The sequence below is a fragment of the Octodon degus genome, unplaced genomic scaffold, assembly GCF_000260255.1.
Source record: "Octodon degus isolate 3935 unplaced genomic scaffold, OctDeg1.0 scaffold00021, whole genome shotgun sequence".
NCBI classification, from domain to species: domain Eukaryota; kingdom Metazoa; phylum Chordata; class Mammalia; order Rodentia; family Octodontidae; genus Octodon; species Octodon degus.
Window position 1 is genome coordinate 8,618,075 of NW_004524597.1, and position 26,629 is coordinate 8,644,703.

At 48.3% G+C, this 26,629-nt stretch overlaps 2 protein-coding genes across 14 annotated transcripts in view; both read right to left on the reverse strand.

The window, feature by feature from the left end:
* Znf213 (zinc finger protein 213) overlaps positions 1–1,019 on the reverse strand; it is a 6,802-nt gene extending 5,783 nt beyond the window's left edge. For both annotated transcript variants that reach the window (XM_004627830.2, XM_023711826.1), the window contains exon 1: positions 710–1,019. The gene's annotated coding sequence lies outside the window, so the exon portion shown is untranslated. The remainder of the gene's footprint in view (positions 1–709) is intronic.
* Positions 1,020–15,222: 14,203 nt separating this feature from the next.
* Positions 15,223–24,482, reverse strand: Znf205 (zinc finger protein 205). 12 transcript variants are annotated; one of them, XM_023711817.1, is made up of 8 exons: positions 24,153–24,367; positions 23,614–23,751; positions 21,702–21,915; positions 21,360–21,451; positions 20,400–20,520; positions 17,942–18,052; positions 17,138–17,704; positions 15,223–16,412 (listed from the first exon to the last, which is right to left on the reverse strand). In XM_023711817.1, the coding sequence occupies exons 1-8, from the start codon at positions 24,216–24,218 to the stop codon at positions 16,336–16,338; spliced, it is 1,386 nt and encodes a 461-aa protein (XP_023567585.1). In that variant the 5' UTR covers positions 24,219–24,367; the 3' UTR covers positions 15,223–16,335. The 12 variants fall into 12 exon arrangements, with proteins under 12 accessions (XP_023567585.1, XP_023567587.1, XP_023567586.1 ...); XM_023711811.1 differs by lacking the exons at positions 15,223–16,412; positions 24,153–24,367 and adding exons at positions 23,858–24,039; positions 24,379–24,474 and having other exon boundaries at positions 16,440–17,704; XM_023711813.1 differs by lacking the exons at positions 15,223–16,412; positions 24,153–24,367 and adding exons at positions 23,858–24,039; positions 24,402–24,455 and having other exon boundaries at positions 16,440–17,704.
* Between the last annotated feature and the right edge of the window lie 2,147 nt (positions 24,483–26,629).

Here is a 26,629-nt window from a genome sequence, read left to right on the forward strand (position 1 = left end):
AATTCCAAAATTCATCTAGCCATTGGAGATGAGAGTGTCAGAGAAAGGCGCAAAGACTCCACTAAACTCCACTTATATTCAGAACCGGGGATTGAACTCAGACCCTTGTGCTTGCCAGTGAAGCGCTTATTGTACTGAGCCATCTCCCCGGCCCCTACGTATCTCATATTTTACATTGTCATTATTTACTGTAGCTCTGGTTCATATATTTGGAAATTTTGTGATTTCTTTTTTGTTGTTATTTCAACAATAAAATCAACACATACACCACAATAAGAAGAGGAGAATTTAAGCAATATAGTACATCAAACACAAGTTCTTCAATGCGGTTGCAAACCCCTTTCCACTGACAGTCTTCCATACTATGTCCCAGATCTTTCCCTGTGTTTTACTGAAAATTTATTTATACAAATGGACAAGAAATGTTTGCTGTGTGTTTTACACAAACGAGCTTTACTGTACATACTACTTTGTATTTTGCTTTTTCGACTAGCAAGGCTTCTTCAGTGGCACTGTGAGCTTCGAAGTGTGGATACGCTCCTGCTTTTTAACCAACACCCGAGTGATGCACTCAGATTGTTTCCGAGTCTTCTCCACACACACTACGCACTTTATTCACTCTTCTTCTCACACGACTCCTGAAAGGTTCGCACGCCATTCTCATCTTCCAGGGATCAAGGAAGTCTCCCTGGAGAAGATGAGGACTCACCAGGGTCGCTCGGCAGGGCGTGGCAGGCGGGGACGCAGTCCGCCAGGAGCCCCGCACGGTGCCCGCAGCGCGGAGCTGAGGCGCGGCGGGCGCGCAGGGGTATCCGCCCACCGACCGAGCCGGCACAGGGCGAAGGGGCAACCCGCGCGTCCCAGCAGAGCGCGCCCTTGGCCTCCACGTCTGGGCGCCGGCCCCGCCACCTGGAGATACAGCTCTGGGCCTCAGAGATCCGCCGGTCCCCGCCCCCGGGACACACCACCCCCGGCGGATCTGGGGTTCACGGTTCCGGCGCCGGAAGTTCGGGTGCGGTTCCCCGGGAAACTAAGCAACGCATGCGCCGCTGCGAGCGTTTACGATTATACCACCATGAAGTCTGTTTGTCTACCCTGACGGACAGCCAATGAGCGGGGAGAATTTCCCAGGTCTGGCCAATCAGAGGGCAGCGGCCACATGCGCGTAAATACCCAAGCTCTTGGAAGGAAGGACCTAGGTATCCCTTCCCTGTGGCCTTGGCCTCGGCTTTTATCATTTGTTTGCTCCTGCTGTCTCTGAACTGCGCTCCGTGGGAAGCGATGCGCTGGGATGGACTATTTCTTCCCCTGAGCTCTGTTCACCAGCCGAATGGGTGTAGCCAAGGGTGCACGGCTCGCGAGCCGGAGCTCGAGTGATGAGACTCGTTTCCAGCCTCCTGGTTGCATAGCTCCTTAGTCTTTGTCTTTAGCAAATCGTGGGACTTTCTGCAAAACGTAGCCTAGTGAGGGGTGCGGAGCTTACTTAGACGATTTTCTGGGTCAACGCTGGCCCGGGGCGGAGACCTGTGCTCCGTGTACGGCGCGGAGGAGCGGCGGGAGTCCTAGGAGCTGGAAGGACCCTTCCCCGGAATCTTGGGGTTGCCTTCCTTACACTCGGCACTCGTGACCCGGAGATCCTTGGCTCCAGAGCTTTCTGAAATGGAAATAGTTTGTGGCTAGGCACGTGCTGCATAAGTACTGGAAAATTATAAAGGTACCTTTCGGTATCTAGGGGCTAAATTCCCTCACTCTGCTCAGATTTCACCCACGAAGAGGCCTGCCTGAACCCCCTCTGGAGTCTGTGCCCTGCCGTCTCTCCCTTTTTTTTTTTTTTTTTTTCAAAATTTTATTGATAAACAGATAGCAATGAGACAGTTTCAAATCAAATCGGTAGTACAGTTTCAATAACTAACACACTGCATATATTCTTCTTAGTGGTTAATTGCTGTACAAGTCACCCTAACATTTGTATATATCTGACATTTATTTGTGCACGTTTGTCTCTTCTCAACTCTGAGTAGTTACATGCAAACAGTACTGCACTACTCGCACAGCCTTCGATTAATTGCACGTGGCACACGGTAGTGGTCAGAAAAATTTGTTAAATGCACGAAGATAAAAAGCATTTCTAATACAAGCACTATGCATATTTTACTCTGTTGTCCAACATGAATGTATTTCTGATACAAATCAAGAATCATCCTATAAGTAGAGTTCTGTTGACAAGATAGTATATTACATCATATGATATCCTTCCATGTCAGTATATATAAATAAAATGCATTAGCTTTACACGCTGCATAGTATTTTACATCGTGGACGCTTCATATCTTGAAGTACTCTATTCTTGAACATTTACATTGTTTACGTTTTCCTGCACCTGCAAATACAACTTCACTTATATTTTTGCACTTTGAAGATTTCTTGAGGGAAAGCTAGAAATGCAATAGGTGAAGCAATTTTCAAATTCAAGTATTTTTAAACTGTCCTGCAGGAAAAAAAAATTAACACTGCACTTCCATTTTAAAATCAAATGTTTATTTGCCTCTGCTCCCAACATTTTGGACGTATGGTAGGAGAGTGAGAAAAAAAGTTACGGCGTGTAGAGGTGCACATCCCCTGTGATGAATGTGATCATTATGTATACCTCAAATGTGCCAATAAACTGAATTTTAAAAATGTGAACATAGTGCCCAGCTGTTGCGGAAATTAACCATTCAGTGAGGAAACAGCTTGAGGTAGATTCTGTGGAACTGGGGATTGAACTCAGGCCCTTGTGCTTGCCAGGCAAGTGTTTAGTCTACTGAGCCATCTCCCCGGTCTTGAGGTAGATTCTGGAGGTGCTCCACAGTAATGAATATGAATATGAAGTCATGACAGTTGCCACTTACAGAGTGTTCAAATGCCAGACACGGCGCTAAGTGTTCCACAGCACATACCTAGGTCACTTCGTGGAACAGCCTAAAGGGAGGAATTCCACTTCTTTGCTTTCTAAGGAAGCTGAGCATTTTTTTCAAAATCATTATTGGCCACATCTATTTATCTCTTTGTGAGCTGCTTGTTATTTGTTGCTTTTGTTTTCTATTTACTCCAACCCTGCTGTGCCACAGAGCTACCTCTCCAACCCTCTAATGGGATATTTTTATATTTTAAAGCCAGGTGTGGTGGTGCAAATCCTATGTAATCCCAGCACTCAGAGAACCTGCAGCGCTGTGCCACTGAGCTATATCCTCAGCCCCAGAAGGGCTTTTGTGCGTGTGTGTGTGTGTGTGTGTGTGTGTGTGTGTGTGGCCTGCTCAGCCCACCCTGGGGGTGGGGCTGGCTCTGCATGTGGTGCCCAGGGCGCTTGCCTAAGCTTCCCTAAGCAGGCGCTTTAGTCTGTTGGGCTACCTTGCCAGTCCTCCAGAAGTTTTTAATATTCCTTAAAGCTCTCCTTCTTTTCTTGCACTACTTCTTCCATTAAAATTGGGATTAAGAAAGGTTTTTTTTTTTTTTGTTTTGTTTTTTTGTGGAACCAGGGATTGAACTCAGGCCCTTGCGCTTGCCAGGGAAGTGCTTATTCCACTGAGCCATCTCCCCGGCCCCTGCAAGAAAGGTTTTTGTAGTAATTATATTGTATTCATTTGTACTTCTGAACTCACAGCTTTCAGTTTATTTTGAGACAGGGTCTTACTATATGATTCAGGTGGACCTTGAGCTCACTATGTAGCACAAGCTAACTCGCAGCAATGCTCCTGTCTCAGCCTCTTGAGTGCTGGAATTAGAGCATGGAAAGATATCCATGATATACTATCTCCTCAACAGAACACTACTTACAGGATGATTCTTGATTTGTATCAGAAGTACATTCATGGTGCTGGGGATATAGCTCAGCAGCATAAGTGCCTGCCTGGCAAGCGCAAGGTCCTGTGTTTGATCCCAGTACTGCAAAAGAAAGAAAAGAAATACATTCATGTTGAAAAGACTAGCACCCTATAGCTCGGCTGAGGAAATGCAGGGGCCAGGGTTCCACACTGGTACCACACGCGGCACCAGCCCCACCCCCAGGCGTGCGGAGCCAGCATGGAATCCAGGCGTGGTGGTGCAGCCTGTAATCCCAGCACTAGGGAGGCAGAAATCAGGAGGCTCACTATGAGTCTGAGCTGCATAGTGAGACCCTGCACAAAAAAAGAAAAAAAGAAAAGAGAAAGAAAAGGCTAACACCCACTACCATACCCAGCTTAATTTTGAAATTCAAGTGTTACACTCTCTGGAATTTATTTTGCAAAAAGAAAGACATATAAAATTAATTTATCCACCGGGGCTGGGGAGATGGCTCAGTGGAATAAGCGCTTCTCTGGCCAAGTGCAAGGACCTGAATTCAATCCCCGGTTCAAAAAAAAAAAAAAAAATTAATTTATCCACCAAGTGGAAGCCAGATTAGGCATTTTCATAACTGTTACTCTATCTTTTCTTGATTTTTCTTTCCTATTATATATCTAAAATTTGTTTCAGAATTTTCACTTACATTTTATACATTTTTACATGCCTTTAGTTTATAATAGTTTCTGGGTTTTTTTTTTTTTTTTTTTTTGGTATTGGGAGTAGAACTCAGTATAATAGGTTATCAAATTTATTTTTGAGGGACATGTTGGGGATCAAATACAGAAGCTTGAGCATGCTATGCAAACCCTCTACAATAATCTACAACCTTGTAATAGGTTTTTTTTCTGTCAGATTTTATTGGTATACTGGAGGTATAAATAATGATTATATTCATCACAGAGAATTTGTACCTGTATGTGGTTCATTGTTTTCCCCATTCCCCTTTCTCCCTTCAACCTCTCCTCTGTAATCAGTTTTGATAAGATAAATTCCTAAACTTAAATTTTTCTTAGCCAGTCTCATTTCTTAGTCCTGTAGTCCCAGGACTAACCAGTCTGAGGTAGGAAGACCTCTTGAGTCTGAGTCTGAGACCAGTCTAAGTAACACAGTATAGCCACACCCTGTCATATCTCCAAATTTTCTTATAGTTTAATGGGATTTTTCCTGATTAACTTTAGAACTTTATCAAACTCTAAAGCGTATAATTTACATTTCATTAAGTTAATATTGGGAATAAATGACATTTTTGCAATTGGATGTGTTCCTATTCAGAAATATATTCAATTCCTGTAACTTAGTAAAATTCTGTAAAGATTTTGTTCTTGTGGTGCTAGCCTTCAACATGGTAGACACGCACTGCATCACAGAACTGCATTCCCAGCTCTCCTTCCTGCCCCCGGGGGCAGTGTGTTGGTAATACTGTATAGGTTTCTACTTTCCTTTTTTTGTTTTTAGTTTTTTCTTTCTTAAGCTTTTTCCAACTTTTTGAGGTTAGTGTTTTCTACCATTGTATTATTCACACCAGTGAGGCAGAAATCACTTTACTATTATCTTGAATAGAGAAATTTTGATATAAGGAGTTGTTAATTTGCAGCCTGGTGGGGCACATCTATAATCCCAGCACTCCCGAGGCTGAGGCAGGAAGATCTCAAGTTCAAAGCCAGTCTGAGCTACCTACCCAAACTATCTCAGAAAAAGAAGCAAAACTGTTGATTTTCAAAAATAGATAAGAGACAGTTAAAAGTTATATAAGTGAGAACTCTAGGAAACATCTTCTGCCCTTACAACCAAGGGAGTAGAGAGAAAGAAATTCAAAGGGGCCTTTCTGCTGATTTAAGGTGGAGATCCCGACCTCTAAGAATGAATGGCTGCCACGAGAATACACAGCGGGCCAGGCCTGCTTGTCATCGCAACGCTCTGAGCAGTTGAGGCAGGAGGATCGCAAATTCCAATTCATTCTAGTTGCTCAGACTGGGCAACTTGGCGACTTGGCAAGATCCCATCTCACGAGTAAAAAAATAAAAATTAAGGATGGGGATGTAGTTTGGTGCCAAAGCGTTAGGTCCGATCCTCGAGACCGCAAAAGAAAACAACAACAACCAAACAAACCATGCAGTTGACAGTCACAGATACAGTACTGTTCTTGTAAATGAATCGTAAGAACTGGGCGGCGAGCTGCGGCCGGGTAGGCTCTGGGGCTCCCTCTACCGCCCTCTGCCGGTTCCTGGAAGAACTGCTCTGGGTGGGCGACAGTCCCCCGCTCCAGCTCTGGCAGCGTTCTTCTAGCGCCCCCTCCTGGCACAGACCTAACGTCCCGCATTCTAGAATCATGACATTTCTGTTCAGGTCAAATCACCAGGTCCATCTTGACATCCCCCAGGAGGGATTCTTTTTACCCTGAAAAGCAACTGTGTGTGTTTCTGCCTTAACACACTGGGCAGTGCCGGAAGCCTTCGCTTGAGTGACCATGGACAGAGCAGGCTCTGTGCACCAGCTGCTGTGGAAGGTGATTGTGAACCCCTAGGTTAGCAGTGGCGAAGTGACAGCACGCGTGCTGCAGCGGCCTGTTTGTTCTTATCGAAAGTTCTAAAAGGTTCGCCATCCCTGACCTAGGTAAGTCAGTAAGCACCAGGGTAGAACCATGGGCGTCTCTCCAACACGGCATGGGGCAGGCAGTGCTGGAAGCAGCGTTATTCCAGCTGTGGTTCTGGCCTGAGATTATGAAGGATGTGTTCCCAGATTGCCAACGCAGGAAGGATGGTAGCTGCAATGCCGCTCTCAGAATGAGCCTCTTCGCTGCTCACCACCTTCCCTCGGCCCCTGGCAGTTGAGACTGTATTCCAGGAATCTGTCCCCACCACATGGGCTGCCCTAGGGAAGGAGGTCCTTGTTAGACTAGGTCCAATAGCTTCTCTCTGCCTGGAGTCCAGAAAAGGGCCTAGAGAAGACTCCAGGCGCTTCCTGTGTCACTGCATTGTAGTGTGTAGGTTAACGAAAGGGCAGAAGCTGCATTTCCTCTGGTTTTCTAGCTAACAGACCAATAAATAAGAATGTGCTGCGGCAGAAAAATATGGGAGTAGCCAAAGGAGCCACAGGAGAATTGCTGGGAGAGAGGCGCTGGGTCTTACCTGAGACCCACAAGTTCCATGAGATGATCTTGTCTTTTTACAAAAATGTTCCCTTGTTTGTTTGTTGGCACCAGGAATCTAACTCAGGACCCTGAACTTGCCAGGCAGGTGCTGCACTGCTGTGCTATGCCCCCAGCTGTTTGTTTTTGGTGGCTTTCTCTGTGACATTCAGAGTCCCAAGTATCACAGTATCTTTAGCTACATGAGTATTTTTGTGTTTTAGTCACATAACTGGAGTAATCAGTTAATAGCAAGTTTATTTTCAAAGGGACTTTTTTTAAAAATCTTACTTTTACTATTTTCTTTTTGGGCACTGGGAATCAAACTCTGGGTCTCACGCTTGATAGGCAGGCACTGCGCCACTAAGCTACATCCCCAGCCTGCAAGTCATTGTTTTAAGTGGGTAAGTGTTTTAGTTTCCTGTGGCCACAATAACAAATTATCACAAACTTTGTGGCTTAAAGTAATGCAAACTTATTATCACTCCTAAAGTCAGAAGTCTGAAATCTCCTTTACTGGGCTAAATTGAAGGTATCTACAGGGCTCTTTTTCAGCTTAGAGCTCCTGCAGTCCTTAACCTGTGGTCTCCTCCTCCATCTCTAAAGCCTCCCTCCAACTCTGCTCCTGTCATCTCTTCTCTCTTCTCTCTGACCTCTCATCTCTCTGACCTTCTCATCTCTTCTCTGACCTCTTTTTATAAAAATGCTGTCATTTAGGATCCAGGATAATGTCTCCACATCAAGATCCTTCACTCTGTCATATTCACAAAGATTCTCTCTCCACATAAGGTAACATTTTCCAATTCCAGGTTAGGAACTGGTACAACTGAGTCATTATTCAACCACCATAAATGCCCACACAGGTGCTTATTTATTTGTTGTGGCACTGAGAATTGCTCAGTGGTATCACAGACTATTTTATTTTATTTTAGTTTTTTTTTTTTAAACAGATCTCACTTTGTAGTTCAGGCTGGTCCTGAACTCCATGTAGTCTAGGCTGGCCTCAAATTCAAGGTGATCCTCCTGCCTCAGCCTCCCGAGTGCTGAGCTTACACGTGTGCACCATCATGCCCGACTTTTTTATTCTTGCTAAATTGCCCAGATGGGACTCTAACTTGCTATCCTTCTGCCTCAGTCTCCTGAGTAGCCGGGATTATAAGGTATACAGCACTAAGCCTAGACAGTCTTTTGAAACAACACTGGCAGGAGCTTAGTTCCTAAACTGAAGTGGAACAATTAAAGTTGAAGTCCTGAGGGCAAACCTAAAGGCCTCTTCCCAGTTTCCATCTATGAGGACCACTTTTCACTCACCTCAGCGTCTAAAGAGGGGTGTATGGTGAAACGTGATGGAATTTCCTTAACTTCTCAGTGATACAAATTGCTTCTAACATTAACGTTTACTAAAACTTTTTGTTTCTTCTCTGTTGTTTTTGAGACAGGGTCTCACTACATGGGCTATATAGAGCAGGACAGAGGACTGAAGCCAAGATGCTGTGTACACTGGGCAAGTTCTCTACCACTGAGCTACATCCCTAGTCCAAATTGTGTATCATTCTTGGGGCTGATAACATTTTGCAGCTTACATTCACTAAGGTACACTATTGAGGTGAAAGTTAGATGTAGCCAGACATGCATGTACATCGGAAATCTTGGTACTCTGGGAGGTTGAAACAAGAGGATGCCAAGTTCTAGCCCAAACTGGGCAACTTAACAATTTAGTGACACCCTGTCTCAAGAAAGAAAAGAAGGGGCTGGGGATATATCTCAGTGGGAGAGTGCTTACCTAGCACTCATGAGGCCCTGAATTTAATCCTCAGTGCCACAAAAAAAGGAAAGAAAGAAAGAAGAAAGAAAGAAAGAAAGAAAGAAAGAAAGAAAGAAAGAAAGAAAGAAAGAAAGAAAGGAAGGAAAAGAAGCCAGGCATGATGGTACATACCAGCCTAGGCTTTATAGTGAGTTCAAGGCTAGTTTCAATTACATAGTGAGACCTTGGCCTCCTGCCTCCAAAATCAAACACCAAAAATGAGGCCGTTCCCTCTAGGCCTTCATCTTCTGCCCACCTCCACTGGTGCCTATAGACATGGACTGTTCAAAGTCCATGAATCTTTCCATTTGAGCTTCTCTGGCCCGCCTCAACCTGTTTTTCATCCTTTGAAAACACTAAGGTCCCTTTGCTGTTTGTTGTGGTGTTTTTTTTTCTAGAACCTATCACCTGTTGCACTGGAACAGGAATCAGACCCAGATTGCCCTTTAGCCCCAGTAATCAGGAAGTGCCTTCTATAGGAAAAATGGGAGCTCAAGGAGGGCAACAGAGCTAAAGGAGCACAGCAGCATCGCCCACACTAACTGGGCTCCCAGGAGTGACTGGCTCATCACTTGTGGAGCAGGCCACAATGGCTATGTCTAGAGTCAGAAAGATGGCCCCTGGAAGTCAACCTTGGTGATCCTAAGGATTCATTACAACACCGACTAGAGGGCTGTGACTGAGGACCATGGTGCAGCCTTGGAGCTACTGTTCCAGAATGCCATCACTCAATTGTCTGTGGAGAAACAAGATTGTCCCAAATTTGGCACCACTGGCATAAACAGAGCCATGACAATGTGGGATTTTAAGCTTTAGAGTGTTGCATCCGGGACCTCCAACTAATGTGAAGCCGAGTGAGCCGCATCATTCAGCCTGAGAACTGTGGCTGGCCAAGGCCCTGCCATTGCCATGGCAGTGCAGTGAGGAAACCAGCTCCAGGGAAACACTGTAGGAAAAGTTCTGCAAATACTGTAGGTTTTTGTGCTTCAATAAAATCAGTGAAGATGTTGTGGGGTTTTTCGTTTTAAGGGGGGAAGTAGTTTTGTTTCATTTTGGTTTTGCAATGTTATCCTGCTCTTGACCAAAGCTTCTCTTTATTAAGGAGTTGTCACACTAGAAAGTATGTAAACTGCTAAAAAACTAAATAAAAATATCGAATATGGAAAAGAAAAAAGGGCTGGAGACATAGTTCAGTGAAAAGACAGTATGTTCAATCCCAGTAGCACACAGACAGACAGACAGACAGACACACACACACACACACACACACACACACACACGTGCGCGCGCACACAGGTAAATCTGAAAACTTTTTCTTATATAGTTGGGTGCTCCTGCATTTGATGCATATATATTCATGATTATTTTTTCTTATATAATTGGGTAAAAATAATTTTTAAAATTTGTATTAACTGACACACAAAAAGATAAAAATTGTATGTGGTTATGGGGTATCATGTTATATCTGATGCACTGTGTAATCTTTTTTGTGTGTGTGTGTGTGTGTAATCTTTAGAAGACTTGTGCTGGGCACTGAGGCTTCCCATGAGCCAGACAAGCACTCTACTAATCCCTAGCCCAGCCTTGCACCTGTGATTCAAACTCCCAAAAACACAAAAGACAGATGACTATGGGTATGATCTATTGCTATGTAAAACCCTACTCCAAAACATAGCTTAAAACAACACTAAAACGTTGTCACCTCACATTGACTGTTCAACTTCTTTGGAGGCACCCTTGCTCTGTAGCTCACGTGGGGCTCTAACTTAGTCTCTCCTGCCTCTGCCCCCTTGGTGCTGGGATCACAAGTGTGCCCTCCATTGCCTGATCTTTCATACCCGAGTCAGAAATTCGGGAGCTGCTATTCTGGGTAGTTCTGGTCAGAATGGGGTGCCACAGGCAGGAGATCATGTCCCAGCTCAGATACTCAAGGCACGATAAATGCAACCTTCCTCTACCTTTTTGTTCACTAAACTCTCGGTGAATTGGGTGGTGCCTACCTTCATTGGGGAGCACTATCTGCTTTACTCACCCATCAACTCAAATGCTAATCTCCTCCAGAAACACCTTCACAGACATACTCTGCTGTGTGTAGTCAGCTATCTGCTGTGACCCAACAGGTCACATGCCCGAACTAGACCCTCTCTCTCACTGCTCTATATATGGGATGCTAATTATCCACGGGATACAGTAGTATCACAATCAAGGTGTTGTCTGAAGTTGGTATGAAGTACTTACACTGAAAGCATTTATATATATATTTTTTTTATTAATGTGTGTGTGTGTGTGTGTGTGTGTGTGTGGCCAGCTCAGCCCACCAGGGGGCAGGGTTGGCTGGCATGTGGTGCTGGGGGATTGAACCGCGGTCCCTCTGCTTTGCTAAGCTTGTTCTAAGTAGGTGCTTTAGACCACTGAGCCATCTCACCAGCCCCAGCATTTATATTTATTAAAGCATTTATATTGAAACAAATGGCTACTGCACTTGACCACTATGGTGTTAGTAATATATGAATGTGGCATGGAATACCTTAGTTTTTATGTACTTAAACCTTCACAGTGAGAAAATGACAAGCTTAGAGCCGGCAAGATAGCTCAGTGCACCAAGGCCCCTGCTTAGGCAAGCTTAGGGACTGTGGTTCAATCCCCGCCCCCAGGGCAGGCTAAACCAGACAGTCAGGGCAGCTAGGTGGCTCACACACACCTGTAGTCCCAGCGCTGGGGACACTGAAAGCAGGAGAATCACAAGTCCAAGTTGAGTAGACAGACTCTGTAACAACAAATGCACTTAGAGAAAAGCTTAGATTCTAATTCAGTTCAAGTCACTATCTTGAGAACTAGAGAACTTCTCTGACAGCCCAGAAGTTATTTCTTGTAGCCATGTAATAGTATTGAAAAAGCACTTATTAGGTTTCAAATTTAATGTATTAGCTTGTGTGGTTGTAGGTAGCTTTCAGTTTCTCTTTGTTGGTTGAAAGCTGGACTCAAAGGAGGCCCTCAGTTAGAGGTTGAGGTGCCACAGCTGCAGTGGTATGATGGGAGAGAGAACCCAAAGGCTTAGGGAGATAGAAACATTAAGTGGGTTTGTGAACTCGCCCAACCCCAACTCCATTTTACTAGAAACACTGCCTTCACTAAGTCTTCAAGAAAGGCCCTACTGTCTAGCATCACCAAAAATCCCTGAAAAGCTATTTGTTCTTCTTATGAAATTTTCTTTTTTTCAGTACCAAAGATCGAACTTAGGACCTTGCACTTGCCAGGCAGGCACTTATGCCACTATTTCCCCAGCCCTTGTTTGTTTCTTAACATTCTGAGACAGGGCCTCAATATGTAGTCCAGAACTCCTAAGGATCCTCCTACCTTGGCATCCAAAGTACTGGGATTATAGGCCTGCACCACCATGCCCATCTTCCTGTGGGTTTGTGTTCATGTCAGTGAAGCAGGTTGGTTAAGTGCTGCTACTCAATATGGCAGAAGGCCTGCTGGAGCACATGAGTATGAGGAAGTTTGGACTTCATAATGTCCCGGTTCTCTACCCTCCACAGAATACCACAGAGTAATGTAACTGCAGGCCACACTCCTACAATCAAGTTTCCTGCTTATTATTATTATTATTATTATTTTAATTTAGAGATCAGGTCCCACTGTGTAGTTCAGGATGGCCTCAGAACTCACTTCAATCTTGCCTTGGCCTCCCAACTACTGGGATTACAGGCCTGTGCCACCTCATCCTGGCTCTCTTCTACTTATTCATGAACACTTCCTTCTTTGCACTCCAGCCTGGATCACAAGCGCTATCATTTCAGCCCCTGAGTACCAATCTCTTCCTCTGGTCAGGAGCTTCTGTTTCCTTCAAGGTTTCTTCCTCCAAAATCCTCCGAAACAGCTTCTTCTGTCAAGTCTCAGCTTGAATGTCCCCTTCTCAGAGATGGAGGTTCCTAGCATACTTTGTTGCTTCACCTAGCTTTCTGACACCTGCTAATACTTCTAATATATGTGTCATTTATCTGTCAGTTGCTGCCTCTAGGACTGGAACCAAGCAAGGACAAGCATGGATCATGACTTATTTTTCATTGCCTATTTCTCTACATTTAGCAAAACATCTAAATGCAGCCATTCATTTTGTATTTGAAAAATGAAGCTGGGTGTGATGGTACATGCTTGTAATGCAGAAGCGAGGGGAGGAGGGGTCGACAGGTTCAAATCCCACCTGGATAACTTAGCTAGCAAGGACATGCAGTAATTGTGTGTGTGTGTTTGAGACGGGGTCTCACTCTACAGTTCAGGCTGGTATTGAGCTCACTTTGTAGCCCAAGCTGGACTCGAACTTGCAATGGTCCCCCTGCCTCAGCCTCCGGATTGCAGACTGCTGAATTTACAGGCGTGCCCACCAGTTTATTTATTTATTTATTTTTTAAGGTACTGGGCATTGAATTTAGGACCTTACATTTGCCAGGCAGGCGCTTAAGCCACTGGACCATCTCCCTGGTCCTTGTGTGGCAAAAGTTAAGAGGATGTGAGGGTGTAGTTCAGTGGTAGAGCGCCCCTGCGTTCTATCTCCAGGATCAATAGATTAATCAATCAGTAGGAAAAAAAAAAAAAAAAAAACGGGCAAAGGCAGCAGAACCCGTTAACATTTCCCCGCCTTCCGCCCCTCACGCATCACTCAGAGCCGAAGCTCCTCCTTACAGTCCTCCGGCACCCCAGGAAAGGCCCAATCTCCTTTCCGGCCGCTCCGCCACGGAGGGGGCTCCCACATCCGCTCCCCAGAGCTCCAGAGAGGACCCATAGGATTCCTGCGGCGCCGGAAGTGACTGCACGAAGCCGGAAGCGGCCTGGCCCCACAGGCCGGCAGGAGCTTGCGTTCCCAGTGTTTGACCCTGGAAGCTGCCAGCAGCGCTAAGCCGGGTGGGAGCGTTCAAGGAACGCCGCCGCGGAGGAACGTGGCCTGCTCTCCGGTTCCTTCACTAACTACCGCCGGTAGCCGGAACCCAGAACAGCTTAAAGCCGAAACCTAGGCAACCGCGAGGCTCAGGGCGTGGAAGGAGAACGCAGGACGTGAGCGCCAACATTAGCCAGGATTGGCCGACTTTGCGGGAATCCCGACATTTGATTAGCCGAGGGAAGCCTGAGGGCGGGGCCTCGGGTTCTAATCCTTGCGGGTGATTGGCTCCTTTGATGTTGGGGCGGGGGAGATCTTAGCCGCGCCCCATGAACCCAGAGGAGCAGCGGGATCTAGCTAGAGCTCCTGGGTTCTGAGCGCTGGCCACGGAAAAGGGATGGAAAGCCAACGTGCCATGTTCCCTTTGCCCTCATCCTCAACTAGACAGGTAGAGCTTCGCTGCAACAGAGAGGCTAAGATATGCGAATGCATATAGGCCAAGTCGCCACCTCTCCCTCTATCTTGCCACCAGGACACTCCCCTGGATTTTTCCTGTCTAGCCTCCCCTTGATGACACCCCACCACCCACCATATTGTAAGCATCCTTCAGCCTGACTTTAAAGGACCTCTCACGTCTTACCCCCTACAATCTCAGGCAACAGGCTTACTTGCACTTGTCAAATATTTTCCAGAATGCCACAGTCCACTCTTAACAGGCTCTTGCCACATCTTGTTCTAAAATAGTGGCCCCTGGATGTCCAGGCAAAAGCAGACAGAGCCCACTACCCAGGGGGTCTTCTGAACCATATTTCTCAGCACTCTGCCCCAAAAGGAGAAACATTTCTCCGGGATACCGTGATCTCTGAAGTTCCCAGAGGCCACAGTGAAGTCTGAGTGACTCCCTGGATGACTGGACAGCCCTCTGACTGGCTCACATCATAACACTTGGCCCTAGCGTGCTGCCCACATGATCTGTGGAACTGATATCAAAGCAAGCAATAATCACTGTCCAGGTGACTCCTCTGTGCCCTCATGACAAATGATTATAGCTCCAGTGTCATTTTAGCAAGTTTCCTTCCTGCCTGTCTCTCCATTAGAAAGCAAGCTCCCTGAGAGCCACCTTGGCCCATTATACTCAACCAAGCAGAGAAATTTCACTACTGGCTGAATGACTTATGCCAAGAGGACAAGGTCAAGGGAGAAATCTCCTCTTTCTGGCCTCAGAAATAACCATCTAATTTAAGCAGGTTCTGCCAGCAATCCTAGACCCTACCGTCAACTTTCAGACACCACAAACCCCTGACTGGACACATCAGTCAGCAGTTTGCCTGTGTCCAGCTGACTTCATACCCTGGGCCTTTTCCATGGCCTGAGTTTCATGTCCCTGACCTTCAGGGACTAAAAGACTCTAGTCCTGTTAGACTCCCCTGCCTCATAATATGTACTTCTCAGTAAACAAGGATACAAGGCATAAAAGTCTTACAGGATCAACAGACTTAAGATCTGACACCAACTTCCAGTTATCCACTTTTATGAATTTGGATACATGATTGCATTTCTCTCTTAGCCTCTATGTCCTCATCTATAACACTGAGATAATAAAATTCAGTCATAGCTAGTAGAAGTGATACATTTACAGGCATGGCCCCATGCTGGCAGAACAGCTGTTTAACAACTGGCAGTTGTGACACTTCTCAGTCTCACATACTATTTTAAGTCACTACATCCCAGTCCCTTAGAAGCTGAAATCCAACCAGGGCTGCAGCCACCCTGCTGGCGCCATGACCCATGACACAGGTGGGGTCTCTGTGGCCTCCCCAGTGTAGATGTTCTTGTGGTCAGTTGGTATCCGTGCTAAAATGTTAACTTAGTAGCGAGGCCACAATATGGGATTAACAGACTGAACCTACTCCTTGCTGGGGAAAAGAAAAGTAGAGAATGGGAAATAGAAGCCACAGAGGTTAAAAACCAGGGGAAGATCAGAACTAAAAGCCAGGCAGGGATAGGTAGGGCAAATTGTAAAGGGAATACACCGTAGGCCAAAGAAGAGAGACGTGGCAGCAGTGGAAGTAGCTGCAGAAGAGCCCAGGGGAGAATGGTCCCTAGTCAGAGAAGAGCCTTAACTATGAGGCAGGCAGCTCCTGATGGAAACAGATGGAAAAAAGCCAGCCACAAAACCCAGGCCTGTGCCTAAGGCAGGAAACACTAAATAGCAGCTTCCAAGCTGGCTCTACCCTGCTCCCAGCTCCCAAAGAAAGTAGCCGAAGGAAAACCCAGGGCCAGTGAGTAGCCAAGTGCCGTGGAGCATAACAGCAGCAACCACCAGCCCCACCGGGAGAACCACACTTTTCTGTACTCAGAAGTCTTAGTTTATAGATTTATGGTCCCAATGTTCTGGAAGGAGCCTATCACAAATGGAACCTGACATCAAGGCTAGGAGCTAGGAGGTAGACATAGGTGGCACCTGCCTGTAATAACAGCACTCTGAGGGGCTGAGGCAGGAGGATCACAAGCTTGAGCCCAGCCTGGGCAACTCAGTGAGACCCTGGCTCAAAATTAAAAGGGCTGGGGATACATTTTAGTGGTGGGTTCAATACTCAGCACCACAAAACCAAATCCAAACAAACAAAAAAAGAAGGCTGGGGGTGGGGATGCTCCAGTCTAGAGTGGTGACTCGGGGGTGCAGACACATAGCTGGCCCACGCCAATCCCACTCCGCTCAGGATGGGCACCAGCACCTATAAAACAGAGGATTAGGCCAGAGTTTGCATTCTAAGGCTTTTAATTTTTGGCTAACTTGCTCCTGATGCCTTCTCACCTCCCACGATGCCACACCCCACCCCACGCCTGCACCTACCCAGTGCTCAGCCCTAGCCCCTTCATTCCCCATGCTGAGGCCCACATTTCAGTGGGCCTGTCCCAGCTACCATGGGTGCCCTGCCACCCCGCTCTCTGCCTGTCTAGGTAGGGGCCGGTGGGGGCACGGCCAGTGTCCCCGCGGCTGCTGCCCCCAACATGAGCACAGCCAAAGCCTTGGGCCCGCTGCTGTGGATCTTCTCATGGCGGTGCAGATTGGAGCGGCGGCTGAAGCTCTTGCCGCATAGTGGACAAGCATAGGGCCGCACGCCACGGTGCGTGCGCTGGTGGGCGGTCAGGTGAGAGCTGTGGCCAAAGCTCTTGCCGCAGTCGAGGCAGTGGTAGGGCTTCTCCCCCGTGTGCGTGCGGTTGTGCGCTATGAGGTTGGAGCGCTGGCTGAAACATTTGCCGCACTCGGGGCACGGGTAGGGCTTCAGGCCCGTGTGCGTGCGCTGGTGCGTGACCAGAGCTGAGCTTTGAGAGAAGCACTTGCCGCAGATGGGACACTTGTGTGGCTTGGCACCTGTGTGTGTGCCTTGGTGTGTGACCAGGTCCGAGCGGCGGGTGAAGCGCTTGGCACAGCGGTCGCACACATACGGCTTCTCACCAGTGTGGATGCGCTGGTGTTGGATCAGTGTGGAGTGGTGGCTGAAGCTCTTCCAGCAAGAAGGGCAGGTGTAGGGCTTCTCGCCTGTGTGTATGATCTGGTGCTGGATGAGGTGCGAGCTGCGGCTGAAGCGCTTGCCGCAGTCCGTGCAGGCGTAGGGCTTCTCACCGGTGTGTGTTCGCCGGTGTGTGACCAGATGTGACTGCCAGCTGAAACCTTTGCCACATTGCTCACATTTATAGCTCTTCTTGCCCACCCCACCATCAGGAGACAAGCCCTCCTCGGTACTCTCAGGGGTGCCCTTCCCCTCTTCACTGGGGTTCTCTGGGGTGCAGCCCTCTAGGGCCTTGCAGGTGCTGGTGTTGGGTAGGGTGAGCTCTGGCCGACTTGCTTCCCCAGGAGCTGGCTGCCCCGCATCTCTGGTGGACCATGCATTCTGGTCACCGGTGACTTGCTGCCTGCACTGGAGGACCTGGCCTGCGACCCACCTTGTCCTGGACAAGGGCTTCACATCCCCAAGGGCTGCCACACACTTGGCTGGAGCCTCCTTCCCCACCTCCACAGCTCCTAGAAAAGAAAAAAGGGATTCCAAGGAGACAAGCTTCTTTCTGGAAGGACTCCTTGGTGGGGAGAAAGAGCTAAGGCCCAGAGGCTGGGGGCTGGCAGCAGAAAAGGTCCAAATGACCCAGAGGGAAGAACAACACTCTAGAGGGGGATCTGGCCGTCCTGCAACCACAGGGAGCCCCGGGGATCGGCAGTGCCCACACCCATTCCTCAGACCAAGGCACATCCCAAGGCCCTCACCTGAGCCAGGGTCACTATCCTCCTCCTCAGTTCCTGTCTGCCTGCCGGAGCTCGAAGCCTCAACCTTCCTGGACACTTGTGGAGCCCAGAAAGGCCTTCTGAAGGGAAACCCTGCCAAAAAAAGAGGCTGTGTTCCTCATAGAACTTCTCAGGCTATCTCCACCAGGGATGGGGTAAAAGGGAGCAGTGGGGCTACAGCAAACATGGGTAAAAACACTCAAAAAATGCCCTGCCACAGTGGTGCCCACTGGTGATCCCAGCACTCAGGAGGCTGAGGCATGAGGATCACAAGTCAAAGGCCAGACTGGTCAATTTATTGAGACCTTGTCTTGAAATGCTCAGAAAAGGACTGGAAGTATAGTTCAGTGGTAGAGCACTTGGGCTTAGCATGCAGGAGGGTCTGGTTTTTATCCTCAACATTAAAAAAAAAAAATCCATTGGATGACAGTGTGTGCCCTTTCAGAATACAGCGAACTCTATTCTTCCCAGGGCTGAGCTGGCCCTGCCTCCTGTTTCCCAGCACAGCAGCAGATCCTAGGGACCTGCTGAGGACCAGAGCTGAACCAGGTCAGGGGGGCAATTCCCTTCCCTCTTCCCTTTGTGAGCACATGAACAGGTGGGAAGAACTGTCCCACCTATAGCTGCACTGACATGGGGTGGGGGGACAAGTGGCAGGCCCAGGACAAGAGGCCAAGAACATTGACAACCAAAAAGTCAGGACAAAGGACCCAGATGCTGAGTACCTGAGGGAAAGACCTTGGGGATTTTTTTTTTTTTTTCTTCCTGTATTTAGGGCAGGGTTTACAGGGTCTAAAGGGTCTCACTACACAGATCAGACTTGTAGTGATTCTCCTGTTTTCAGCCTCCCAAGTGCTGGGATTACAGGCATGTGCCACCACACCCAGTCTCAAATACCATTTTAGTGCACCCCAGGGGTGGGGCTGGCATGGCAGGCCGGGGATCAAACCCTGGCCACTGCACTCTGCCAAAGCAGGCCCTTTAGTCCACTGAGCTATCTGGCTGAGCCTAGGCCCTGGGGATTTTGGTCAAGTCAGGAAGAGAACAGAGAGGCCATGGCTTCTATGACCCGTTGGAGGAAAGGAATTCATGGGACCCACCAAGTTCCTTGGGGCATCTGTAGATCTTGTGGCTGGGTACTCCGCTTTCTCTGATGCCCTGAGACTTGCCTAAGCTTGTGGGTCTGGGCCCCTGGACGTGAGAATAATGAGGTGGGGAGCCAAATGGAAATCATTAGAGGCTGAGCTTGGTGGCTGGGGAGAGCAACAGGGGCCTGAGGACCACCATGGAAGCCAAGGGTGCGACTATGTGCAGCATGTGGGTGTTGACTGACTGACTGGATTACAATGACACATGAAGACCTCATCAGATCCTGACAGGAAAACTGGTCTGAAATGGAGGAATCAAAAGCCTGGAACCTGGGCTGGGGACATAGCTCAGTGACACTGCACCTGCTTGGCAAGTACAAAGTCATGAGTTCGATTCCCAGTACCAAAAAAAGAGACAAAAGCCTGGATCTTAAACAGCTGCCATCAGATAACCCAAGGCAGCCAACCTCCACTGAGAAGCATGGGCTGCCCAGGTTTCCAGGGAAAATGTGACACCTCTGCAGATGTTGGCCCTCAGGGTTAGGTTGATGCCACTTCCCACCAGGGGGGCAGTCCAGAGAGCCAAGGGCCAATCTTTCTCGAGACATTTCTAAAGCTAGGACTATTGAAAGAACTATGAGGACAAATAGGCACTGTGAAAGGACAGAAGAAAAGCAGAACCCAGAGCAGGCTGTCCAGTGGGGAAGCCACTAACCATAGCTGTTTACACTCAGATCAGAGCTGATCAAAGTCAAATGAAACTCAAAACTCAAAACATTTCTAGCTCCAATGGGCACTGGGCTTGTGGCTACCATCCTAGGACAGAAGGAGAACATTTCTATCCCTATGGAAGGTTCTACAGAACAGTGCTAGTGGAAGGAATAATGAGCGGGAGCTGGAGGCAGCAGCACGCATGTGTGATCCCCGCACTCTGGGAGGCTGAGGCAGGAGGACTAAAAACTTTGGACCCAGCAGACTAAAGTGCCTGCTTAGGCAGAGCGCAGCAGCTGGAGTTCGATCCCCAATGTGCCATGGTGGCGCGCACCTATAATCCCAGCACTTGGGAGGCTGAAAACAGGAGAATCACTGTGAGTCCAATCTACATAGTGAGACCCTGTAGACCCTGTAGACCCTGTCCTAAATACAGAAAAAAAAAAAAAAAAAAAACCTTTGAACCTAGACAAGGCAACTTAGTAAGACCCTGTCTCAAAATTCTTTCTGGAAATGGAGCTCAGTGCAAAGGCCCTGGGTTCAATTCCCAGTAACCCCCAACCCCCCAAAAAGGAACAGAGCCCCACCCTCACTCCCACACCTCTGGAAGTCAGACGCCCCTACCACTTCAGAGCTCTTACCCAAGGCCAGCCCATTTTTCTTCTGCAGCACATCCCTGTAGAAGTTTTGTTGTGTATGGTCCAGCCGTCCCCACTCCTCCCGGGAGAGGTACAGAGCTACATCCTCAAAGGTCACAGGCATCTGACACGACATAAAACACCCTATGTCCAGGATATACATGGACATGGTAGAATGAAGATGCCAAGATATATGCTAAACTAGGAGCCGGGGAGATGGCTCAGTAGAATAAGCACTTGCCTGGCAAGCGCAAGGGCCTGAGTTCAATCCCCCATTCTGCCAAAGGAAAAAAAAAAAAAAAGATATATGCTAAACTGGGCACTGGGCATGGTGGCACAGGCCTGTAATCCCAGCACTTGGGAGGTTGAGATAGGAGGATTGTTGTAATTTTGAGACCAGCCTGGGCTACAAAGTGAGCTCAAGGCCAGCCTGAACTGCATAGTGAGGCCTTGTCTCAAAAAAGACCCAAAAATAAAAATAAAAAATAAAGATGTATGCTGAGGCCCTGCGCTCCCAACTTGTTCCCAGGGAGGCCTCCCTCCCAGACCTAATGGTCAGGTGGGCAGCCACCCAAGGATGGCCTTTGTGAGAGGAGATTCAAGAGCAAAGCTGTGTGTTCAGGGGCCATGGCCGAAGCTCGGGATCTCCTCACATCTTCCACCCCCATCTCAGCCCCTGGATGATGAGTCACAATCACAGACCCAACTGTCCACTCTTTTGTACTGTTTCTCCAGCCTCAGCCAGGCCTATCTGTGGGCCACATGCCTGGGCAAGGGCACTCAAGTGGTCACTCCCACAGTACTTCAGGGACAGTTCTGAGCAAGTGGGAAGGGCAGGGCTTTATGACCATTACTTTTCAGCCTCTCCAGCCAGAAGCAGCAGATGCAGGGCTAGGGAAGGGCCCTGCTTCCACCCAGAGACAGGTTGGAGAGGGGACAAAGAGGCCTGAATGAAACACTTACCTGGGACCAGGCTGTGAGGAGTGCAGCAGCCATCTGCTGGTCTCTAGTCCTTCCCTCTAGGGAAAGCACAGGGATCTGGGCTGAGGAAAGGGCTGTAAAAGGAAAGGGGTCCTTAGGGTGGTCAGCTCTTCTTGTTGTGTGCTGCTGTTTCCCAGCTGCCTCTTACACCACCCCCAACCCAATCCAAGAAGAGGGTGCTGGGAGTGGGCTCAGAGTCAGGGGGATTGGCGGGGGAAATTTCCCTCCTAGGTTAAAGCTCATCAACCCTTCCTTGGCCAAGTTTCTACCTCCCACAGAAGCCTCCCAAAGAAAGGATCTCATTTTCCCATCTCCCTCTCCTACCTCCACCAGGCAGGAAGAGTGATTTCTCTTTAGAGCCAGGCCTTAGGGGCACACAGCAACATCCAACTGGAGGCCTGTCCTCCTGGGAAGCCCCTTCAAGGTCTGGCTCATCTGGCTCCATCTTGATGTTCTGTGACACCTGAGCAGATCCCAAAGGCACTGTCTCCTCCAGCCTGGAGAGCATGTCTTGAGAGTGATGTCCCTGACCTGAAATCTAGGAATGACAGCCCCCATCATCGAGGAAGTCAAGGAGAACCAAGAGCCACCAGAAACTGGAAGTGGAGGGAAGGGCCCTCCATGAGCCTTTGGAGGGAGAATGGCCCAGTTGACTTTGGTCTCCAGGACTGTGAGAGAATAGATCATGGTTGTCTGAAGCCACCCAGTCAGTGGTATCTGTTGCAACTACAAGAAACAAGCGCACCATGTCCCAGAGATCAGACAAGGGCCTGCAGCCACGGAGCTTGAAAGCTTTGGACAAGCCATCTCTCACATACTGGAAGGGCACAGGCGAATTCTCACCACCACAATGGCAGATGGACCAGCTTGCACCCAGCTCGCCCCACACCTCCTCTGTGTTCCGGTCTTGAAGATCCACGGCCCCATGTCAAAGTGCCTGGGTGCCAGCATGCCAGGCCCATCAACACTCCTGACTGGCCATGGCCTTTTTTTTTTTTTTTTTTTTTTTTTTTTTTTTTTTTTTTTTTTTTTTTTTTTTTTTTTAATTTTTATTTATTTGAGAGAGAGAGAGAGAGAGAGAGAGAGAGAGAGAGAGAGAGAGAGTGGTGTGTGTGTGTGGCCAGCTCAGCCCACCAGGGGGCAGGGCTGGCTGGCATGTGGGGCTGGGGGATTGAACCGCGGTCCCCGATGCCTTGCCAAGCTTGTTCCAAGTAGGTGCTCTAGACCACTGAGCCATCTCTCCAGCCCTGGCCATGGCCTTTGAGACTCAGCTGTTCACCTGCCTGCCCAGAGCAGTTCTGAGGGGCACACAGGTGAGTGAGAGATGATTCTGGATAAACATGAAGCACCACGGGTTATTATTATTATCATCATCATCATCATCATCATCATCATTACTCTACTGGTGCATGTTTGACAGAATCTGACATCCTCAGAGAATGTGGACGTACAAGCTTGTCAGGTGCTCAAGGGCCATGTAACAAGCCACAGTGGAAGGTACACTGAGCAAGGGTAAAAACTGTTTGAACTTCAGAGGCATGAAGTCAACAGCGCTGATGCCAGATGCGTATGCGTAAGCACACCAGGTGGGGGTACAGAACAGGCTGGAGCAGTCAGGGTGCCCTGGCTGTGTGCAGCATAATAATCAGTTATGGGCTCACGAGTTCCTTGCAGGAGGCTTCATCCCCATTGCGTCCTTCCTGCCTCCCCAGGGGCTGGTAAGATAGGTGAGACGGGCAGGCACATGATCCACATTTTACAGGAGGCATACCTGATGACTGCAGGCCAGGGGACTCTGACTCTATCCTGGAGACTCTAGTCCCTGGAAGGTGGTAATTACACATGCACACAAAAACACAATGCACACACTCATATGCACATACACACCAGGCATAGGAAGAACAGGGAACTGAGACGATGTGCCCAGGGACAGAGAACAGGGAGCAGAATGAGGCTCGCTGGGTACTCTGTAGAGTAAACCTTACCAGAAGGCACCTACTACACTCCTCACTATCTCACATGCCCACTGACTATAGAATCCAGCAGGCAAAGCAAAAGTTGCGACAGAAATGCCAGATGGAGGGTATTTCCCATCATGCCTCCTTCTCTCCAACACTCCACATCCAGTGCCCCAATCTCCCAATCCTTCCCAACCAGGGAGTCTAACTTTTTGGTCCAACATATTTTGCTCTGTTCCCTTCAATGCATGCCTCCTTCGTCTGAAACCCCATCATACCTCCTGAGCTCTCCCCTTGTTCTCAGCAACAGGGATGCCTCCACCATCCGTAGCCATTTTCTTTTTCAGAGCTAGGAAGAACAGCAAGTTGTTTCTCTCTACTGCGAGCCAGCCCACCTCTGGCTTCTGGCCAGAAGCCTAGGAGAGCATAAAGAAATCAAGCAAGTAATTCCTCGACATCTCTGATGCACCCTGAAAATCTGCACACCAAACCAGAGCCCCCTGAACATGAATTCTACCTCACCTAATCCTACGGTCCCACCTTCAGTGAAGGTTTTGTTTCTTCCTTTCAAAAAGAAAGCTGTTGTATATTGTTCCTTTATCACTGAAGCGCCTCACATCTCAAGACCATCAGCTCAGGGAAAGCTGGGGCTAACGCAAAACCAGTATTTCTCATCACCAGAAGCAGAAAGTTCTGCAGAGATCCTACAAAAAGGGCAGTGGAGCCGGCCCTTCACAGACTGGGGAATCAGAGCCACAGGCCCCGGGACATAAACCTTGGGTCCCGGCCCACCTAGGATCCACATGCAGGAACCAACCCGCCTCCTTCTCAGCACTTTGCTCTGCAGCTGCAGCTGCCCCCTCGGCATGTCCATTGCACTCATGGTCCCTGCAGACAATGTCCTTCTCCTTCCCAAACCCAGGTCCAGGCCCCTTTCCTTCTGCCAGCCCAAAGCCTTCCACCTTTGACCCTGTCCCCTTCTGCAAGCTGGCCACCTGTGCCATCCTCAGGATCCGGCACCCTCCCCGGCACCCCCATCTCACCAAAGTGGAGGTGGAGTGGGCACCTGGGGTGGCAGGGCTCCTCCCCAGGGAGGGCAGTCTCTGCAGCCAGCTACGAGAAGGCGGGGGAGCCGGGTGGAGACTGGGATTAGGGACAACAGGAAGTCCCTCCCAGATCCTGTTCCCCATGCAGCTGCAGCCCTACACAGTTCCCAGCTTTGAGGGTTCCGGGTCTGGGGGTCCCGAACCCAGTCTGCACCTGCTATTGACTAGGAAATGACTTCTAGATCTGCAATGCCAGCTTATGATGATTACTTTTCTAAGTGATTATTCACAGTGTCTGTAAAGCTAAAGTGCCGAAACAGAAAAGCAGAAAGATGCAGTTTGGGAAATATTTTGATATTTGATCTTTGTTTTTTGTTGGTTTGGTTTTGTTTTGTTTTGAGTACTGGGAGTCAAGGCCAAGACTACATCCTCTGACCTTTGAAAATTTTTTATTTTGAGACAGGATCTCACTGAGTTGCTAAATTGTGCAGGCTGTGTTCAGATTTCTCCTTCCTCCTCCTGCCGCGGCCTTCCTGTCTGGGATTACAGACATATTTGATGTTTCCTAGAGAGCACTGCAGTCACCCTCAAAGGAGGGGTGACACCGTGCTGGGCAGAGGGGTGGGACCATTTTAATCATTACATAGTACTTCCAACATTTGTTTCCTGTCTCCTCGAGGGCCTGGGAAAGGAGTGAACTCCGCTGAAGACTGTAAGAGGGAACAGGAGGCTGGATGGTACCTGGGTGTAGTGGTGCACACCTATAATCCCAACACTCTAGGAAACTGAGGCAGGAGGATAATAGGTTCTAGCTCAGCCAGGGCAACTTAATAGCTTTGCAAGACTTTGGCTCAGGGCTGGTGAGATGGCTCAGTGGTCTAAAGTACCTACTTAGAAATAGCTTAGCTAAGCACAGGAATTGTGGTTCAGTCCCACCATGTACCACATGCCAGCCAGCCCTGCCCCCTGGTGGGCTGAGCTGGACACACACACAAATAAATAATTAAAACAAAAAATGAGACCTTGGCTCAATATTTTTTAAAGGGGCTGAGGATGTAGCTCAATGAGAAAGTCCTGGGTTTGATTTCCAGTTCCACTTAAGAAAAAAAAAAAAAAAGACAGTTTACTCTACTGGTAAATTTAGGGTGCAGGCTGAGAACTTCCTCTGGCCCCCTGATGCCCACAGCTCAGAGGGATGTGGGATAATCTCATTTTTCCAGAGCTACTCCAGCTTGGGCATGGAGGAGAAAGAGGCCTGACCCAGATGTTCATGAGGCCCCAGATCTTCAGACATCCCTGAAAGCCTCAAAAATCAGCTCCCAGGCATAGCTTCCCTCTAGACTCTGGGAACTAAGGCCCGAAGTGAGAAGGACAAGGATTGCACTTGACTTTCATGAGTGAGGAACAATTTCTTCTGTGCAGGACACAGATGTCAGGAAAAGGTTGAGGGTGGTTCCAGCCCCAGAGTTTACTTTCAGGAAGTTTCCACTAGTAGATGCTATGTCTGCTGCCTTTGTGATTCTCAAGTCCTCCAAGATCCACTGCTTAACTCCACAAGCTGGGCATTACTTTCTCTGTAATAGCTCACAAGATTTACTTTTAAAAAAGAAACTTAATTTCTGACATTTAAAAATTATCAGAGTTCAAGGGTCGGCCAGATAGCTCATTGGACTAAAGTGACTACACAGGCAGGTGCAGCGACCGAGGTGGTGCACGCCTCTAATCCCAGCTCTTAGGAGGCTGAAAACAGTAGTATCACTACCAGTCCAATCTGCATAGTGATTCCCTGTAGACCCTGTACTACAATACCAAAAAAAAATCATCAGAGTTCTCATAAAATTATTTTTTAAAAATATCAAAATGTTCCAGATGTGACTGGCCAAATAGCTCAGTGGGATAAAGTGCCTGCAAGCAGGCACAGGGACCAGGGGTTCGATCTGCAGGCTGGCCCCGCCCCAGGGGCATGCTGAGACAGCAATTGAGACTGGGCATGGTGGCATGAGCTTATAATCCCAGTTCTTGGGAGGCTGTAAACAGGCGAATCACTACAATTTCAATCTAGCAGTGAGACCCTGAACACCCTGTAGACCCTTCCCAAAAATACAAAAAAAAAAAAAAAACCAACCCTCAAAATATTCCAGATGTAGTGGCACACATCTGTAATATCAGTGTTCTGGGAGGCTGAGGCAGAAGGATCTCTAATTCACACCCAGAAATTTAGTGACTTAATGAGACACTGTCTCAAAAA